Raw genomic sequence first — 20341 nt, forward strand, 5'->3', positions numbered from 1 at the left:
AGCAGAGCGCCTGATGTGGAACTCAAACCCAAGAGACTGGGATCATGACCTGAGCCAAAGGCAGATGCTTAACCACATAGGCACCCCAGTTATACAATTTAGAATGCCATCATGAAGTTCAAGAACTTTCAACAATGTGTAACTGAGGCAGGGAAAGTGATCGACCTAAAGGTATACAGTTGGTGAGTAGGATGGCCAGGATTATGAACCGAGACCCCCTCCCGTGATGTACTACATAACTATGATGTAAGGTCTGAGATGGTCTCAGGAGAGAAAGGTCCAGGCTAATTTGGTCACCAGTGTAAGGAGCAGGTGGCTCTCTGTAGATGACTGTGAAATTACGGTTTGGTATGAAGTCCTTCTCTCTGACACTAGCAGGATCAGTCTTTGGTTGTAACTAAAAAAGTCAGTTTAAACAAGTATTCTTAGGGAATAGTACATACAGTTCTTAGCATTTAATTGGAAAAAATATATGTACATTTATTCTTCATTGAAACAGAGTGCCAGGTCTTTTCTCTGGAAACTGGCCTGCAGATTAGATTTCTGAGTTATCACAGCACTTGGGTCGCTCAATAGGTTAGGCATCTACCTTCGGTTCAGGTCATGACCCTGGGGTCCTGGGATGGAGTCCCGCATTGGGCTCCCTGTTCAGCAGGGAATTTCCTCCCATTGCCCCTTTCCCTGCTCATACTGTCTGTCTGTGTCTCAAATAAATAAAAAGAATCTTTAAAAAAAGCTTTCTATGTTGTCTTTTTTTGCATTCAGTTTCAGTTTCTTTAACTGAATTGAGTGAGAATCCTGTGATCACTCCCTCCCTGCCTGGTACTTGGTCATCTCACCCATACCTAACTTAGCAAAAATTTTCTTATTGATTTCTTTGTATCAAATCTTTCCAAAGTAGCTGTGTTAGTTTTCAAAAGAACAGTGATTTTTTTTTTGCAGTCATATTTTGTTGGTTTACATAGTGTTTAATGAAAAGTAAGTGTAGGTGTCCTTAACTAGTTTGGGAATCATCACATTTGATTCTTGCTGACTAAACAGGTCATGGAGTAGCAGAGTCACAGGGGAATTAGATAGTAATTTATTGCCTCTAAGCATATAAGCCTACCAGGGTATCACAGTATTGTAAAGGGGAAACACAGGATAGCTAATCCTGTGAGACCAATACTTGGAAATAGGTTATGAAAGATTTGGAACATATGTTCAATGGGACACTCAGCATGCACGTAAAATATTAATAGAAATGTATGTGTTTTATGTAAAGACATTCAAGTTATATTTTTAGATGGGAATTTTTTTTTAAAAGAATGGGTTTTTATTTTTTATTTTTTTATTCTTTTTTTAAGATTTTATTTATTTATTTGACAGAGAGAGAGAGAGGTCACAAGGAGGCAGAGAGACAGGAAGAGAGAGGGGGGAAAGTAGGCTCCCAGCTGAGCAGAGAGCCTGATGTGAGGCTTGATCTCAGGACCCTGAGATATGACCTGAGCTGAAGGCAGAGGCTTAACCCACTGAGCCACCCAGGTGCCCCTAGATGGGAAATAGTTTAGAAGAGCATGAATATTTGTGTGTGTGTGTGTGTACACATATGTGTGTGTACACACATACATAGAGAAGGTCTGGGGTTTCCATTCAAGATGGAAAAAACCCTACAACTAGCTGAGTGACTCCTACACATTAGGTGAGTAAGGAAAAAAACCTATGTTGAAGTAAGAATCAGTCTTGCCACAAACCCCACCCCTGGTACAGCGACCTGGGATTGGGAGGGTACTCAAAACCCCAGGCTTCTCCCTGAGGAGCAAAGGGTTTGAGCCCCACTTCTGGCACCCCAACTTCCAAGACGTACATCTAAGAGACAAGACCCCAAAACATCCAGCTTTGAAAGCCATCAGAGCTTGCACCCATGAGACCCACAAGGCTAGAGCAAACTGAGAAACAGTTCTTAAAGCAGTCGCCCGCGAATAGACTGACCCACCCTGGAACTCAGCACAGAAGCAGCAGACTGAAATGGGTTCAGATTTCTGTGAAAGAGGCTCATTTGCTTATCTTAAAGCCCTGAGGGGCAGGCATCTAATTTAACCTGGATCTGGGAGCCTAGTAAGGTATTCTCCAAAGATGGAGCTGATGGGTACCATCTTTGCGCTGTCCCTCTACCTCGCTTCTGCTTTCTGGTATCTCCTGGAAAGGAGCTTGAATGCTCGTATGATGCCCCGAGGTTTGCAGTTGCTACCCAGGGTATAACTCTAGATCACCTGGCTCTAGCGGCCAACAAGACTCACACTCACGGTAGTGAGTATCACAGTATTTACAACAACCAAGACTTGGAAATAACTAAAGTGTCCACCAACGGGGTGAATGGATAAAGAAAATGTGTGTGTATACGATGGAATATTACTCAACCATAAAAAGAAGGAAGTCTTGCCATTTGCAACAACATGGATGGACCTTGAGGATATTGTGCTGAGTGAAATAAGTCAGACAGAGAAAGAGAAATACTGTATGATCTCCCTCACATGTGGAATCTAAAAAACAAAACAAAATGAAGTCATAGAGAACAGATTGGTGGTTGCCAGAGGCGAGGTTGTGGAGGAAATAGATGAAGGGGTCCAGTGGTATAAACTTCCAGTTAATAAGATAAGCCTTGGGGATGTAATGTACATCATAGTGACTGTAGTAAATAATACTGTGTATTATTGTATATTAATTTTATTATTTTTTATTAGAAATATGTATTATTAGCCCCAGGGTTACAGGTCTGTGAATTGTCAGGCTTACACACTTCCCAGCACTCACTGTAGTACATACCTTCCCCAATGTCCACAACCCCACCACCCTCTCCCTACACCCCTCCCCCCAGCAACCCTCAGTTTGTTTTGTGAGATTAAGAGTCTCTTATGGTTTGTCTCCCTCCCAATCCAATCTTTTTTTTTTTAAGATTTTATTTATTTATTGGACAGACAGAAATCACAAGTAGGCAGAGAGGCAGGCAGAGAGAGAGGAGAAAGCAGGATCCCCGTTGAGCAGAGAGCCCGATGTGGGGCTCAATTCCAGGACCGTGTGATCATGACCTGAGCCGAAGGCAGAGGCTTTAACCCACTGAGCCACCCAGGTGCCCCCCTCCGAATCCAATCTTGTTTCATTTTTCCTTCCCTACCCCCACACCCCCCACTTTGCCTCTCAAATTCCTCATATCAGGGAGATTGTATGATAATTGTCTTTCTCTGATTATTTCACTCAGCATACCCTCTAGTTCCATCCAGGTCATTGCACATGGCAAGATTTCATTTCTTTTGATGGCTGCATAGTATATTATATATATATATATTTTTTTTAAGATTTTATTTATTTATTTGACATAGATCACAAGTAGGAAGAGAGGCAGGCAGAGAGAGAGGAGGAAACAGGCTCCCTGCTGAGGAGAGAGCCTGATGTGGGGCTCGATTCCAGGACCCTGGAATCATGACCTGAGCCGAAGGCAGAGGCCTTAACTCACTGAGCTACCCAGTGCCGTATATTATTATATATTTAAAGTTGCTAAAGCTTAAGAGTTCTTAGCACAAGAAAAAAATGTGTATGTTTGGTGATGGATGTTAACTAGTCTTAGGGTGATCATTTCACAACAGATAAAAATATGGAATTTTTATGTTGTACGCCTGAAACTAACATGTGTCCATTATATGTCAGTTTCTTTAAAAAGTAATTGATATTTTATTTTTTAAAAAATTATTTATTTATTAGACAGAGATCACAAGTAGGCAGAGAGGCAGGCAGAGAGAGAGACAGGGAAGCAGGCTCTCTGCTGAGCAGAAAGCCCAATGCGGGGCTTGAACCTATAACCCTGGGATCATGACCTGAGCTAACGACAGAGGCCTTAACCCACTGAACCAGCCAGGCACCCCAAAAGTAATTTATATTTTAAAGAGAAAGACTAGGGCACCTGGGTGTCTCAGTCAGTTAAGCATCTGCCTTCGGTTGAGATCTTGATTTCAGGGTCTTGGAATGAACCCTGGCATCAGGCTCCCAGCTCAGCAGAGAGCCGGCTTCTCCCTCTGCCCCTCCTCCCACTTGTTCTCTCCATCTCTCTCTCTCAAATAAATAAAATTAAAAAAAAAAAAAAAGTAAAGAGAAAGACCAAAGCAAAGTCTGGAAGGATGTTAATCGCTGTGTTAAATAGTGAAGAAAAATAAATATTAACAGTGCTTAACTGCAGAGCATTAGAGAGTGGGTGATTTTTTTTTCTCTCTCTTACATAAGTATTTCTTGGTTGGTTGAAAGTTTGACAGTGAACATTTGTTACTTTTAAAATTAAGAAGAAGGGGCGCCTGGGTGGCTCAGGGGGTTAAGCCTCTGCCTTCGGCTCAGGTCGTGATCTCAGGGTCCTGGGATCGAGCCCCACGCATCAGGCTCTCTGCTCAGCGAGGAGCCTGCTTCCCACTTCTCTCTCTCTGCCTGCCTCTCTCCCTACTTGCGGTCTCTCTCTCTGTGTCCAATAAATAAATAAAAACTTTAAAAAAAATAAAATTAAATTAAGAAGAAAAAGCTGTTTCTATTTTGAGAAGAGCCTCTTTGAAATGTATAATTAAAAGAAATAAAATGCCTGTAGAGTTAGGCAACTGGAGAGAATGGTCTTGGTGAGGGGCTCCCTTTCCCATAATCTTAGGAAGTGAGCAGACCCCCTGATGTCCCTGTGTGTGTTCCCCTGCAGTAATACAGCCTCTTATTCTTTCTCTGATCTTAATTTTTCTATGTAAAATGTGGTATCAGTGCAATCATTTTTTCTCTCTGGTTTGATTTTCAGGAAGATTTCGATGTTGATCACGTTGTGTCTGACTGTAGGAAGCGTGTCCAGCTGGAGGAACTAAGAGGAGATCTGGAACTCTACTATAAACTTTTAAAACAGCCATGGTTGAGCTCATCAACAAGGATTATGCAGATTTTGTCAACCTTTCCACAAACTTGGTAAACCTGAAATTCACAAGTCCTATACACACACACACACACACACACACACATTTTCTCTCTCCTTCATATTTATTAAAAGGGCAGAGTTTTTAGAAACCTTTCAGTTGATTACCCCACCAACCCCACCAGAAACTTGAAGAAATTACCAATTTCATTAATAAAAGAACTAAACTTTTTGGAATACATTTTTTTGTTTGTTTTAGTTTTTATTCATTTAAGGTTGCTCTAGTTTGATTATGTTTCAAATTCATTAGTCAACAGTGAAAAGTAAAGGATAATAATACCCAAGGGGTTGTTTTATTAGTTGCTAAGTCCTGAAGTCTTCCTTGATTTAGACTAATTTGTAGGAGCAAATGTCCACCACTCTTACAATGTTTAATTTACTCCCAGGTATATCTGTTAGCCAGAGCTAGGTTGAGGGAACATTGGCCAATATTGATATTTTAAAAGTTTGGTTTTATAAAAATATAAGAATGATTTGCAGTGAGCTTATCAATTGTTTGTAAAAGCTGTTTAGAAATGTTGAATTTTGGGGCGCCTGGGTGGCTCAGTGGGTTAAGCCGCTGCCTTCGGCTCAGGTCATGATCTCAGGGTCCTGGGATCGAGTCCCACATCGGGCTCTCTGCTCAGCAGGGAGCCTGCTTCCTCCTCTCTCTCTGCCTGCCTCTCTGCCTACTTGTGATCTCTGTCTGTCAAATAAATAAATAAAATCTTAAAAAAAAAAAAAAGAAATGTTGAATTTTGTTACTTGGCAGAAAAGTCTCCTTGTTGATGCTTCATTTTGTTTTAAATCTGTTTGTCCAGAGAAGCACAGAAAGTTGCAGCTTCGTGGGAATTTCAAGAAGCATTAAAATTAATGATGCACATTTGCTTTTGGGAAATATACCACTAAGATAAATATCCCAATAGGATTTAAAACCTAGAAAATTTTACTTCTGTTTAATTTCTATTTTTCTCAAGGCTTATAATAATGTTTAAGAGAGACGTAGCCCGTGCTCGCTTCGGCAGCACATATACTAAGAGAGACGTAGCCCGTCAGACTTTCACATCAGCTGGCTGAGTATCATCAATTACAGACAGAGAACTGTTTACCTTCTGTGAAAATTTTTCACATTCATTTAAAATGTCATCTAAAGGCAAATTGTTCTTAAGGAAACTTTCGTTTCTCATGACTTCCCTTATTTTTATAGTTCCATGTATTTCAACAGATTTTTTTCATATTCTATGAACAACATTAATGGCCAAATAACACTTCTGTTGTTTAGCTAGTTATGTAGCAAAATACGGTTGTGCCAAAAAAATAACTTAAATCTGGTACTGCTTTGATCGTTAAATAGATACGTCACTATTACTTCTTATCGTGATGTGTTTGTGCCAACCTGGTTTTGCCTTTAGGTTGGCATGGACAAAGCCCTCAATGAACTTTCTGTGCCTTTGGGACAGTTATGAGAAGTTCTGGTAAGTCCCCAATTAATGAAAACAGTCTGCTGTGACGCCTGTTGTCCTCGTCGGCTTTTCTCTAAGAATTCTTTTCATCTGTTAGTTTGGTGGTACTGGTGGTTGTATTTTAACGGTTCATGATTATAATATTCACCTTCAGAAGAGTTGTAAATGATTTTGTTTTTGCATATGCTAAAAACCTAAAAAAAATGTTCGATTTGAAGAAGACATATTCTCAGAGTAGACAACCTTAAAATGTCAGGGGAGAGGAAGCATATTTCCAAATTCAACTTATTAATGCCACTTTGGTCATATGTAAGTGGTTTCTAACTTACGAATGACTTGTATTTTAACAGTTTGTAATCTTGTAAATATCCCCCCCCACCCCACGTAATCTACATGTGGTTAGGTTCCTGGGCTGATCTACAAAAACTGTGTAATCCCTAATGGAACTGAAGGATAATATAAATAAAATGTAATACTTAATAAATGTTACATTTGCATGTTCTCTCAGAAAAATCTCTGTTGTGGGAATGGGACTCCCCACCTCTAAGCCATTGGGAATAGGAACTCCACCTGGGTGAACAGTGGAGGGGCAGTTGTGGCATCACTTCTAACAGAAAACTGTGCTGCCCTGTCTCCCCCCCCCACCCCCCCCGTCTGTGTCTGGTGCCCTGACTTACGGCCTCTGTCCGTTCTGATGCCCTGTCGTAAATTTGTCATAAACTGCACCATCCTTCCTTGTCTGTCTCCTCTAGCTTGAGTGGCCTCGTGCATCCCTCCGCTAAGACAGTGCCTGCATCCTAGAGAGAATATAAAGAGAACATAATTTAAGGGAAGACACAGTACATGGTTAGAACCAAGAAAAATGCGGAGTAATGGAAATATCAGTGCTGAGAAGCCTAGGGGAGGGGCAGGCAGGAAAGAGTTCGTGAAACAGGTAAAAATCTTGAGTTGTGCCTTGAGGTAGCCAATACTTTCCATGGTTTATGTCTCATTTGAATTTTACAAAATCTTGTTAAAGGTACTTTTCCTTGGAATGGAAGGGAATTTCGTGGTCCGCTGTTGGATTCCACACCAGCCGCTGTGGGGCTCTCCCACTGCCTCCTTGGTGTGCCTCTTCCTCCCGGGGCCTCATAGTGGTGTTGTTTCCCAAGCCTAGCCTTCCTTTGGCCTCCCACTCTTCTCTCCCTGGAGGCAGATTTGCTCTACTCACACAGCTCCTGTCCCACCTCACCCCCTGCCATCACTGTATCCCCTCCCTTTTCCATGGGCTGTTTTTATGGCCACTGTGGTCCTGCTCAGCCATAGGCCTGACCTGCCTTTCTGGTCCAAACTCTGAAGCTGTTCTGTGAGATTCTCAGACCTCTGAGGGATACGACTATATCTGTCTTTATTGTATCCCTGTGGGCTGCCACCATACTGACGTCCAGGAGGTGTTTCATAATGTTGATGGAGTGAATTAATTCACCTTCCTGTGGAATTTTTGTGATATGCCTACTTCATTCTAGTTGTTTCTGTTAACCTTTGTTTTGGCCCTAATTCCTAATTATCTCTTTATTCATTAGCTTCTGGACATGTTTCTCTACCTCTGTGCTCTGCCTTTTTCTGGTCTTCTGTTCTTCATTCTTGATTCCTGGTATTTCCATACCCACATTTCATCATCATGCATCAGTGCTTTGACATTCTCTCATTCTCCAAAATATGCAGAATCTAAAGACCTCATCTCAGTGAAGTTGGCCCTCCATTCCTATTTCTGCTTCTCTCCAGAAGGAAGCCTGCAGTGCACATGGCTGTATGCCTGTCTGACCCTGCCCCTGAGTGTGTGTGCACTTACATCTGCTCCCCATCCCCTCCCCACCTCGGCAGCTGTGTACACATGGCTTTCAGAGTCCGATTTGAGCCCCGTCGCATGTCCAGACTCTCCTGTACTTTGCTTCATATTATCTGTTCTCCATTCTAAGCCCCCTCATCCCCATAACTTTCACTGTATATATGTCATTCTTCTTCTGGCCATGCGACCCTGCCTTCGTGTCATTATGCCCCCAGATCATGAGTCCCCTCAACAGTAACTATGTCTGGTATATCATTTTTTTTTTTGTCAATATCTGCATAGTACTGGAGCACAGGTATTAAGTTCTGTGGAATTGAATGAGATGTAGGAACTTGATGATGTGACAAAACAATGTCTGTAATACGTTTTATTTTTTATTCTTTTAAAGAGTCTCAGGTCATCAGTCAGTGAAGGAATTCGGGCAGTAGATGAACTAATGTGTAAACAACAGGACATAAGGAAGAAAAAGGTACCCTCCAGTAGATTTCTTATGCTGCATGCCAGTTGAAGCCCTCTCCCCTTTTCTCCACGAACTTGTCAGCACTATTCAGCTTTTTTTCAAAGCTCTCACGCATGTGCATTTTATGCATTACGTCATGTTATCTACCTGAAATAATAAGACAGAATTTCAGAGGTACCCACACAATCTCAAGATCACCCACTTTTTCCAGAACAAGAAACCGTGATAAATGTTGTCGGTGCAGCGCCTGACAGTTAACGACTGTATAAATTGTCAGCGGCCCTGTAAAGAAAATAGTCCTATATTAGAGACTAGGGGAGAAGTGGGCTTTCCAAAGCAAACTCAGGATTCTGCCGTAGGTTTGTTGTTATTTTCTGATCCTGTGTTCTTTATGTTCTGGTGTTAACTTTAATTTTTTCAATTCCCAGTAGTTAGCATGTGATGTTGGCTTAGTTTCAGGTGTGTGAGACAGGCAACGGCTCTGTACATCTGAGGGCTCACCCCGGGAGTGTGCCCCTTAGTGCTATCTCCAGTTTCAAGTGTCCCCGATGTCATTCATGATCATAACGATGTAGGGGCACAGTGGGCATTGGGAGTCTGGGCTTCTGACTCTCGCCTGCTGCTCTGTACTATGTTTTCTATGTGTATTATTAGCATATTTGTTAAAATCTCAGTGGGGAGAAAGCCTGTTTGAGGGACCTTCTGTTTAATTCGCCTCTGGATCTCCTCACAGCTTTTGTCCAAAGAATGCTTGTCATGCGCTTCCAGACAAAACAGTAAGCTTTATGAGAGCAGGGTGTATTTCTTGCTTTATTTTCTCGTGCCCCCCCCACCCCCACCCCCTGTCGGAATGAATGTCGAGCTCCCAGGGGTGTTCAGGAACTATTTATTGAATGGATGACTTTGTATTTTTTTGTTCTTTAAGGATGAGAGTTTTCATAATGTCCCTCAACCTCTTTGATAATATTTGTAGTGTAAAAGGTCTTTAGTGATTTGGTGCTTGGCCATATAGGTATATGCACATGTAAACTGAGAGGATCAGTACGATCGGAAGCCAAAGTTAAAACATGAATAAAGGGCCATAAGAAAACAAATGGAGGGGAGCCTGGTGGCTCAGTTGGTTAAACGTCCGACTCTTGATTTTGGCTCAGGTCATGATCTCAGGGTCATGAGATTGAGCCCCACATTGAGCTCTATGCTCAGCAGGATGTGTACTCGAGATTCTCTCTCTCCCTCTGCCCCTCCCCTGCACGTGCACATGCAGTCTCTCTCTCTCTCAAATAAACAAATCTTTTTAAAAAAATAGGAAAGAAATGCCAATAGAAAGATTCAGGTTGGGGAAAAGAAGAAATAAGAGTATAGAATATGAGAAAGCAAAGTCTAGGGTTTTTTTTTTTTTTTCTATATAAACTTGCAATAGAATATGGAAGTATGCTTATTCTAGAACTAAGATTTGCATTCTTGAGAATTCTTTGTTTCATAGAAATATTCAAAATATAGCATGCCCTATATATTTGAAGTTAACTTTTGGTCTTATATTTTCCTGCATTTGGCATGGGAAATAAAGATGATTAAGAGTAAAGATGGTGACGTTTTTTCTTTGCTTAATTTTTATTTTTATAGATGTGTGTGTTGATGCTTATACAAGTTATTTGATCAGTTGAAAAGATTGAAAAAATCTTAAATTCACAAAGTTCTAAAGAAACCTCTGCACTAGAAGCAAGCAGGTAAGCATTTTTTTTTTTAACTAAGTAGCACATAAATTAATACTTCACATCCAGTCTAATTAGGCGGGGACGGCTTAGTTAGAATTCATTTCTAAACAAGAAGAAAATCCAGGTTTGTGGCTAGAATGTAGCTCCAGGAGAGTGGAGAGCATGAAATGGTGAAATCTATAACACGTTCCTATAAACCCTTTGGTTATAGATCACAGTTCCAACACGTCATTATGCTTGCAGTGGAAAAGTATATTTGGAACCACCTTCCCTGAGGACTAGCAAAGTCCTGTTGATCTTTAAGGCATACCTACCATTCATCTTGGTTTTTCTCCATCTCATTTTTTTTCCTAGACATGCCCAGAGTATTACCATTGATGTATTTTGCACCAGCATTATATTATTATGAAACAGTATAGGGCACATCCAGTTGAAATTTACAAACAGGAAAGAAAAAGCTTATGAAATAGGAAAAAGATGATGGCTCTCTTTGTTATACTGTGATTGTCTTGTTCCCTTCCTGGTGTGAATTTTCAATCAGCCAGGGTAGATGAGTGACTCAGAAAATGAGTAGTTAGGTCCTGTCAGCACCGTGAGACACACAGTGGTGCAGTGGGAGTAGCCCGGGCTGGTTCTGCACATACCAGCTGGGCTGCCTGCGTCAAGGTCGCATGGTGCCCTGCGTGCCCTGCGTGCTCTGTTATGTGAGGCTAACAGTCCCTCCCCCTGCAGGCGGAGTTAGGTTTCTAAATTTTAGGAATTAAGGTTTTAGATTTGGAAGGAACTTGAGAGACCATATGCTCCACATGTCTCATGATGGAGATTAAGAACGGACACATCCCAAAGGAAGCGATTCTCTGGTCCTAGGTCTCTGCCCCCTTTCACATCAAGGTATTCAACTAAGTGGTCAGCCTCCACTGTGCTTGTGTCTCTAGCCCGTTGCACTCGTGCTTCTGCCCCGTTCGTCCACACTTAGCAGACAGTCTGTACGCGGCCCTTCTGCAGCCCATGTGTCTCCAGCGGCTCTGCTTTGCTGCAGCCCTTGGCAGCACCTGCAGCCCCTCCGGCCATGTCCACGTTCGGCCCCTGGGGAGCTGGCCTTCCAGTGTTCTTCCCGTCTTTGCTGTTGCTGCTGTGCTCCTCGGATAGAAACACCTCAGTGAGCTCTGTGTCTACAATCCTGTCCCTTTGCAGCACTGTCCTTGATAAACAGATATTGTGCACTTTCTTGCTCAGAATTACCTTGGAGGACTTTTTTCTCCAGAAGAGTAGCTCTGAGCTCTGGAGTCAGGAAAGCCAGAGCAGAGTCAGCGCACGGTAAATCCATCATGCTCTTCTAGGCCCAGAAATGCCGAGATAAGGATAAATAGGAAATGCGCATGGGATCAGTCAGTAGAGGTTGGGATTAGGCTTCTTCATTGGTCATGCCCAGCGCCTGCCTTCCCTCCACACCAGTTCTGATGCTCTGGGACGGAGCACACCGTGGCAGGTCTCCAGACATTTTTGGGTTTCCTTACAGTGTGTTTCCTCACTACCTGACTGCCCATCCTCAGATGTGGGATGCCTCATAGAGCCCAGCAGGGGCTTTGGGGTCTTTGTTGTGTTTTTTTTTTTTTCTTTCACTGTTCGGCTTCCTTTTGAATGGGGTTGACACTTTCTAATGTGGGGGGCAAGAGGGAAGTGTATCCAGTCCACTTGATGGCAGATGCACTGTGAGTGATTTCTCACCAGCTCCAGGAGCACCGAGCTTGCTCTTTCTGCCGTTGGGTAAATGTAAACTTGGAGTCCGCTGCTCTGAGCGATTTCCCAGGTTGCTGCTAGGCGGTCAGTTTTAGCTGATTGAGGAGACAGCAGTAGTTGGTACTGGGGAGGTACTTGGGAGGGAGAATGAGGCAGGCAGAGAAGAGGGGGATTCGCGTATGAACGGTAGGACAGGGCAAGAGAGAGGAGGGGGTTAGAGAATGGGAGAAGAAGGGAGAAGAAGGGCACGAATGGGAGAGCCCGAGGAACGTGGTGGAAACATGCAGTTGTACCCACACTGACCTAAAATAGCTCCATCCCCTTGCATGGGCCCTGTGGCCCGGGCCAGGCTGCATCGGTGGCTTCTATGACCTCCCCGCTCCTCACCCCTCGCACCTGGGGCCTGCTGCACAGACAGTTTGTCCTGAAAATTGATGGCGTGCAGGTGCAGGTGCCTGAGCGCTGTAAGGCATGGGGGGCGGTGGGGGTGGCAGGTTTTAACTTTGGGAATTACACTTCTCTAATTGTCTCTACTAGCCCTCTCTGGACTAGAGATTTTGGAGAGAATTGCCACAGAATTTAACCAGTTACAGTTTCATGCTGTTCAGAGCAAAGGCATGCCTCTTCTGGACAAAGTAAGACCAGTAAGTGTTGGTTTCGATTTTCAATTTGCTGTTTGCGAATTTCCTGGATGATTTTGATTTGACCTAGCATTGCCCCCTGATAATTGCTACTTTACAGGATTTTGAAGCTAGCTTTGAATTTTTTTTTTTCAGTATCTCCTGCTTGGGACCCTTCTTCCATTATGTCACACTAGATAGATTTTGTGTAAAGACACAAGCGTAGTCTCCAAACTATGCAAGTAAAATTAATTCTGAATTTCATGTAACTTGACACATCATATGATGTAGTCGGAGTTCATTTATCCAAAGCCCTTGACTGGGTTTAAATGCACGTTTGTCAGATTTACTCCGTAGCTTAAGAGGCAAATAACTTTTTGTCATTCCGTAATTGTCTAAACTTCACTTTGATGAAGCCGACTTACTTTCAAAGAAATCATACGGAGGGGACGCCTCAGTGGCTCGGTCAGTTAAGCCACTGCCTCTGGCTTAGGTCATGATCCCAGGGTCCTGGGATCAAGTCCCACCTTGGGCTCCTTGTTTGGCAGGAAGCCTGCTTCTCTTTCTGCCTATGCCTCCTTATGTGCTTGTGCTCTCTCTCGACAAATAAATAAATAAAAACCTTTAAAAAAGAAAGAAAGAAAGAAAGCAATCATGGGGAGAAGAGATTCATTGTTATTCTCTAGGAAATGTTGGGATTTTAATCTTACATATATTCTGGTAGAATTAGAGGCTCGATTTATATATATAACACATATGTATATAAATTATACACATATATTGGAGCTTTTAGAAACTGTTGTGCCTGGACCTTCTTTCCTGGTCTCTCTGTTCTTGCAGCGTATAGCCCACATTACGGCCATGCTGCAGCAGTCCCTGGGAGGCCTGTTGCTAGAAGGGCTTCAGACTTCCAATGTGGACATCATACGGCACTGCCTCCGGACTTAAGCTACATTTGACAAGACACGGGATGCAGAGGCGTTCGTTGGTCAAGTACTGGTGAAACTGTACATGGATGAGGTTTGTGCTCCCATGCACCTCATTCCACAAACACAGAGCATCTAATCTGGCTTCGTTTCTTGACTGGGTGCGAGAGAGCTCAGGGCTCTTCCTTGAAGATGCTCTTAGTTCCTGCTCTTCTGGATGTAAGAAAAGGTTGGTCCCGCTTGGAGCCCATCAGCATGGCAGGAATCAGGCATGCGCTCTTTTCTCTTCCAGTGATGCCATAACTCAGGGATCATCTTAATTTAGTAGGGGTGAGGGACTTGCCTCGGAAGAAGGTACGGATCAGAACATTTTCAGGCCAATTTCCATTTCCATAAGTTATACGTTAATGAAGTTGCTGAAAAGCGTGACCCCACCAAGGCGCCCGTGCCCACTGGAGGAGCTGGAAGACAGCTCTGTGCGCAGGGAAAGTCTGTGAGGGGAGGCGTCTTCGCAGAATTGATGTGGCTTAAGTCTTGAAGACCATGGGGGAGTTTGCCAGGCTAGGAAGGTGGGAGGGAGGGAATATTCAAAGATAAAGGGCTTTGAAGGGCGAGTTAGCGGGGTAGTACCTTAAGTCCGGAACTTGGTTACCCAGTGTTCTTGACCTATAAGGATACAGTTAAATATAGGGAGTCAGTGTATCCTGCCTCTGAGCAGCCGGAGTATGGGCTGCACCATGTGAGACCACCAGCAATCAGCAGCTTCCAACGTAGAGAGCATTGGTTTCATCTAGTTCAGGCTGACAGAAGTTATGAAGCCAGTCTCAGCGTTTGAGGGCTTTCTTCCAGTCACCTGCCAGTGCGAGTGTTCTTTCTGTCCGGTAAGTATAAAGCTACCCACCATGACTTCAGGATGAAAGGCTTCCAGTTTTAAAACGAGACAGTATCCCAGTGATAGAAGTGAAATTGAAGGATTAATTTCAGTAATCTTCTCAGCTTCATTAAGACTACTAAAAGTAAATGATCTGTCAGTTCTTTGTATGTATCCTATTATAGTTCATAGCTCTCTCTGTGGGGGTGAAAAAGATTACATTATTCTTTGTCACTAAGTGAAAATATTTTAGTTGTTTAATTTATGCCCTTTTCATTGAACTGAATCTAATATGCTAAATTAGGGAAGTACTTTACGTTTCCGTGTCGTTAAGTGAACTGTGGCCACGTTTGTATTTTAAGTTTGTATGCTTGTCATTCACCTCCTCCAACTCAGCCTCACCAAAAAAATAAAATACTAAAGCAAAATAAGATGTGTTTTCTTCCATCACTTTCCATCTCAGCCCTTCCCTGTTCTGGAGACGGTAGAGGATAAGGCCAGGGTGAAGATGGTACAGAGCTGTTGTCTGCAGATACAGTATTTTGCTTTTAAGCTCAGAAGGGAAGCAAATGAGTGTGTGTGATGTTTTAGCTTCAGGCCAGTCTCTGTCCCTCAGCCTCTGTGTCCCCCAGGGTTGGAGCAGTATTCCCAAATCCCGGGACCTAGATTTTCATGCCATTGTTACTTACCTCCTGTTTAGAAAGCATACTGAGTGGGGAGGAGGAAGAACGAAGTGCATTTATAAGGTTTACTCGATTCTTTTCTCTGTAGTGTATAGTTCATACTTCTCTTTTAGGTGCTTTAAAAACAAACAAAAACACAAACAAACAAACAAACAAATAAAATAAAACGCTCTTCCTTCTGCTAGGTGATTGTAGTCTCATCTGGACGGCCTGAAGATCATGTATGCTAATAAGCTCCTGGAGTTCGTTCCTCACCACTGCCGCCTTCTTCGAGAGGTCACAGGAGGAGCCATCTCAAGGTGACGTAAAATGCTGTGTATGCACCTGAGCTCAGTTTAGTGACCACCTGTCACCTCCTCATGTGCCGCTGATCCCTGGCTGTCCTGTCTGACCCGGGAACGTGGGAACGTGTGCTCTTCCCTATTTGTTACCAGTGCTGTGAGGCAGGTGTCGCTTGCCTGGGTTTACAGGGAAGGGAATGAAGAGTGTGGACGAATCTCAACGGTGACATTTGTGTGACTCCAGAGCCTCTGCTTTTCTCTTGTCTATACTTTCTCCTTAACCAGGTTCAAAATCAGAATTGGTTTCCTTCCATTATTGTGATGTCATCATCGGTCTAGAAATACCAATTCATTTTAATTCAACACGTTTTATACTGATGGCAATTAAAGTCATGTTCGGTTTTCCCTCCCTCTCTTATTTCATTTCCATGGCTTTCCATTTCTGTTTCATGAATATCCCATTACCTTCCACCATCTCCGTCATCCCAGTCCAGACCTTTGTCGCCTTTTGTTCGAGGGTAGCGGGCTCTCCCCACCTGGTCTCCCAGCTCCACCTGTCCCTCTTCATTGCAGCCTTCAGCTGTCCCACCTGCCCAGAGCTCTGCAGCCTTCCTGAGTCGCTCGTGGCTTCTCATCGCCCACAGAGGAGCATCCAGTCTTCCTGCGCAACCTGTGACCCTTGGTGCTGGAGTCCTAGTGGTTCTCCGCTGTAGAACTTTTTACTGTGGAACTTTCCCCCATACCACTATGGGTCTTGGCCAGACAGGAGCGCTTGACCTTCCCTAACACACCTGGTACAGAAGATCCCTGACTTCACCTTGGTTCAGTTTATGGTTTTTTGACTTTTTATAATAGTGCAGAAGTGATATGCATTTAGTTTGGATCTTTTCCCAGGCTGGCGATCTACAGTAGGGTCCTCTTTTGTAATGCTGGGCAGGGGCAGCGAGCACAGCCCCCAGGCAAACCACGTGATCACGAGGGTCAGCAACCAACACACTTGAACCGTCCTGTTCTGGCTTTCAGTGCACTGTTCAGTAAGTTACATGAGATACCAGACATTTTATTGTGAAATAGGCTTTGTGTTAGAGGATTTTGCCCAATTGTGCAATACTGTAAGTTTCTCAACACATTTAAGTTAGGCGGGGCTAAGCTCTGATGTTCAGTCGCTTAGGTGTTTTCCATGCATTTTCAACTAAAGAGATTTCCAGCTGAACAATGGGTTTATTAGAAGCCGAGGCCGTCATAAGCTGAGGAACATCTGTCTATACTGTGCGCCTCTGTGTTTTCCTTCATTGCTTCCTGTCTCATATCCCTTTGTCTTTCTGTTGATCTGTCACTCCACATGAAGCTCCAGTCAAATACAACTTCTTTTGTTTTTAGGTTATTTATTTATTTACTTATTAGAGAAAGCATAAGCAGAGGGGGAGGCAAGGAGTATAGCAAGCTCCCCACTGAGCAGGGAGCCCAATGTGGGACTCGATCCCAGGACCCTGAGATCATGAACTGAGCCACCCAAGCGCCCCCAGGCTATGGTTATTTCAAGAAAAAGTCCTATTTGTGAATTCTTCATCTAGTGAAGATGAATTAAAATCAGAAAGTCAACTCTGCCACCTTTAAAAACCCAGGAACAAAAAAAAATTCCACGACCAGGTATAACCCTATACAATTTTTAAATTGGAGAACGACTTTGACCAATAAACCAGGGCTTAGTTCATGAGACTATGTCAATGAGCTTATACCATCCCATGTCCTCGTCAAACCCTCATGTCTGGGAGATGGAGGGACATCTTCATCTTCAGAGCTACTATTAGTGAAAAAGGTGGAGACAATACTGACTGAGTCCCTCCTTCAGCAGGAGAGCCAAAAACACCTTGCCCCTCCATAATCCCAAATGAAAATAAACATCTCAGGGCACCTGGGTGGGTTAAGCTTCTGCCTTTGGCTGGGATCGAGCCCCACGTCGGGCTCTTTGCTCAGCGGGGAGCCCACTTCCCTCCTTCTCTCTCTGCCTGCCTCTCTGCCTACTTGTGATCTCTGTCTGTCAAATAAATAAAATAAATAAAATCTTTAAAAAAGAAAAGAAAAGAAACATCTCATTTTACTAGTGTGCAGCAGTGACTATGCAGGAGAAATTATTATTATATTATTATTATTATTAAATGATATTATTATTATTATTATTGTACCATATTGTTAACCTTTTGAATTCGGACACCTAAAATTTTTAATAAAATATGAAGGCCTTTTTTTTTTTAAGATTTTATTTATTTGAAAGACAGAGATCACAAGTAGGCAGAGAGGCAAGCAGAGAGAGGACGAAGCAGGCTCCCCACTGAACAGAGAATCCGATGCGGGGCTTGATCCCAGGACCCTGGGATCATGACCTGGGCTGAATGCAAGAGGCTTTAGCCCACTGAGCCACAAAGGCGCCCCATGAAGGCTTTTTTTTGTTTTTTTAAAGATTTTACCTATTAATTTGACAGAGAGATCACAAGTAGGCAGAGAGGCAGGCAGAGAGAGAGAGAGGAGGAAGCAGGCTCCCCGCTGAGCAGAGAGCCCGACGTGGGACTCGATCCCAGGACCCTGGGATCATGACCTGGGCTGAAGGCAAGAGGCTTTAGCCCACTGAGCCACCCAGGTGCCCCATGAAGGTTTTTTTTTAAAGAAAAAAAACTTCAGACTATATCTTTATCCTAGAAGTTCCCCCTACAACTGGCTTCTGTCTTGGCCAACATTTAGCCATTCAGATAAAGTCCGTATTTAGTGCTTCGTGTGTATGCATGTGTAAAATAAGAGGACAGTCATAAATCTTTAAGATTGTGTATAATAACCGTGAAATAAGGATTCTTGATACACAAGGTCTCGCCTGGGGAAAACAGTTGGAGAACAGTATGCAGTTTTCAAATGACGGAGAGGAAATACGCATTCGGTTATGAGAAAGGGAAGGAGAACAAGACCAAATATTAATAAAAGGGAAAAAAGCATTTTCTGCCATCTTTCCGTGCCATAGTAACAGTGTGAACAAATGTCCCACAGATCTCCTAAAGAACATTAACACTGCTGAAAGGGGGGGCGAAGGCCAGGTTCTTAGGAGGCCCTGCACCAAAGTCATCGTCCCGTTTCCTCACTGTGATGACGAAGCATGAGTACATTGGCAAATTTGAAATTATTGATGACCACAGAGCTGGGAAAACTGCTGTGAACCTCACGGGCAAGTTAAACAAGTGTGGCATGACCAGCCCTAGACTTGTATAACTGAAAGATCTAGAAAAGTGGCAGAATATTTCCATCCCCTCAGTTTGGTTTCACTGCATGGAAAAATTCTTCTGGCATCATGCACCATGAAGAAGGAAGAATCCAGGCAGGAGGGAAAATCCTGGGATTCCTTTTTCCTAGAAATATAATATACATGGCACGTGAAAAAAAAAGGAAAATAAATTACAGTCAACTAATGTTGACAAGGGTGCCAAACAATTCAATGGGGGTAAGAACAGTATTTTACTCCCAAGCAGCCACATGCAAATAATGAAACAGGAGTCCTGCCTCACACCATACAGAGAAAATAACCCAAAATGCATCAAAGACATAAATGTAAGCATTAAAATGATAAAGTTCGAGATGCCTGGGTAGCTCAGTTGGTTGGACGGCTGCCTTCTCCTCAGGTAATGATCCCGGAGTTCCCGGATCGAGTCCTGCATCAGGCTCCAAGCTCCACGGGGAGTCTGCTTCTCCCTCTGACCTTCTCCTCACTCATGCTCTCTCTCATTGTCTCATTCTCAAATAAATAAAATCTTTTAAAAAATAAAAATAAAGTAAAATGATAAAGTTTTCAGAAGAAAACACAAAGGTAAATGTTAGTGGTCTTGAATCTAACAACGGCTCCTCAGCCAAACACCAAAGTCAAGCAACTTAAAAAAAAAAAAAACAAATAAATGGGACTCAACCAAAATATCCCAGTTTTGTGCTTCCAAGGACCCCATTGACAAAGTCAAAAGACAAGCCACAAATGGAAGAAAATATTTGCAGGTCATATATAAGGAACATGCCTTCAGACTGTGTGAAGAATTCTTACAACTCAAATAAAAAGACAACCAAGTTAAGAAATGAGCAAAGAGGGGCGCCTGGGTGGCTCAGCGGGTTAAGCTGCTGCCTTCGGCTCAGGTCATGAACTCGGAGTCCTGGGATCGATCCCCGCGTCAGGCTCTCTGCTCAGCAGGGAGCCTGCTTCTTTCTCTCTGCCTGCCTCTCTGCCTGCTTGTGATCTCTCTCAAATAAATAAATAAAATCTTTAAAAAAAAACGAGCAAAGAACTTGAATATACATTTCTCCAATATTCAAATGTATACATTAATATATAAATGTATATATAAATATATTTTACATTATCATATATTTATATAAACATTTATGTAAATATATTTACATTCTTAAATATGTATTTAAATATAAATAAAATATGAAATATATATATTTAAAGATACATATAAGGTATATATAAAATATATGGGACAATAAGCACGTGAAAATATGCTCAACATCACTAATCATTCGGGAAATGCAAATCAAAACCATGGTGAGATACCACCTCCCACCCTCATGGATGGCTACTATCAAAAAACCCAAAAGCAGGTATTGGAAGGATGTGAAGAGCTGGAACCTGTAAATTGCTGGTGGGCTTGGAAAATAGCGCAGCCACATTAGAAATGGTTTAGTAGCTCCTCAAAATGCAGAACACAGAGTTGCCATATGACACACCAATATCACTCCTGTGTATAGAGCCAAGAAAAAAACTATGCTCACACCAAAACT

At 42.8% G+C, this 20341-nt stretch overlaps 1 protein-coding gene across 6 annotated transcripts in view; it reads left to right on the forward strand.

Annotated features, from left to right (window-relative positions):
* The window catches only part of LOC131810313 (conserved oligomeric Golgi complex subunit 2-like), a 30051-nt gene extending 16002 nt beyond the window's left edge, over positions 1-14049 (forward strand). Inside the window, exons 2-6 of one of the 6 annotated variants that reach the window (XR_009345528.1) lie at positions 4799-4959; positions 6358-6420; positions 8625-8705; positions 10320-10423; positions 13612-14049. Coding sequence is in view for 2 of the 6 variants with exons in the window: in XM_059138085.1 (XP_058994068.1) it covers positions 4799-4959; positions 6358-6424 (228 nt within the window). In the remaining 4 variants the exon portion in view is untranslated. Of the gene's footprint in view, positions 1-4798; positions 5148-6357; positions 6893-8624; positions 8846-10319; positions 10615-13611 lie in introns of those variants that run through there. The other 5 variants (XR_009345527.1, XR_009345530.1, XM_059138087.1 and 2 more) reach the window with 5 other exon arrangements.
* The last annotated feature ends 6292 nt before the right edge of the window (positions 14050-20341 follow it).

This window comes from Mustela lutreola, chromosome 10 (genome assembly GCF_030435805.1).
Source record: "Mustela lutreola isolate mMusLut2 chromosome 10, mMusLut2.pri, whole genome shotgun sequence".
Classification (NCBI taxonomy): Eukaryota; Metazoa; Chordata; class Mammalia; order Carnivora; family Mustelidae; genus Mustela; species Mustela lutreola.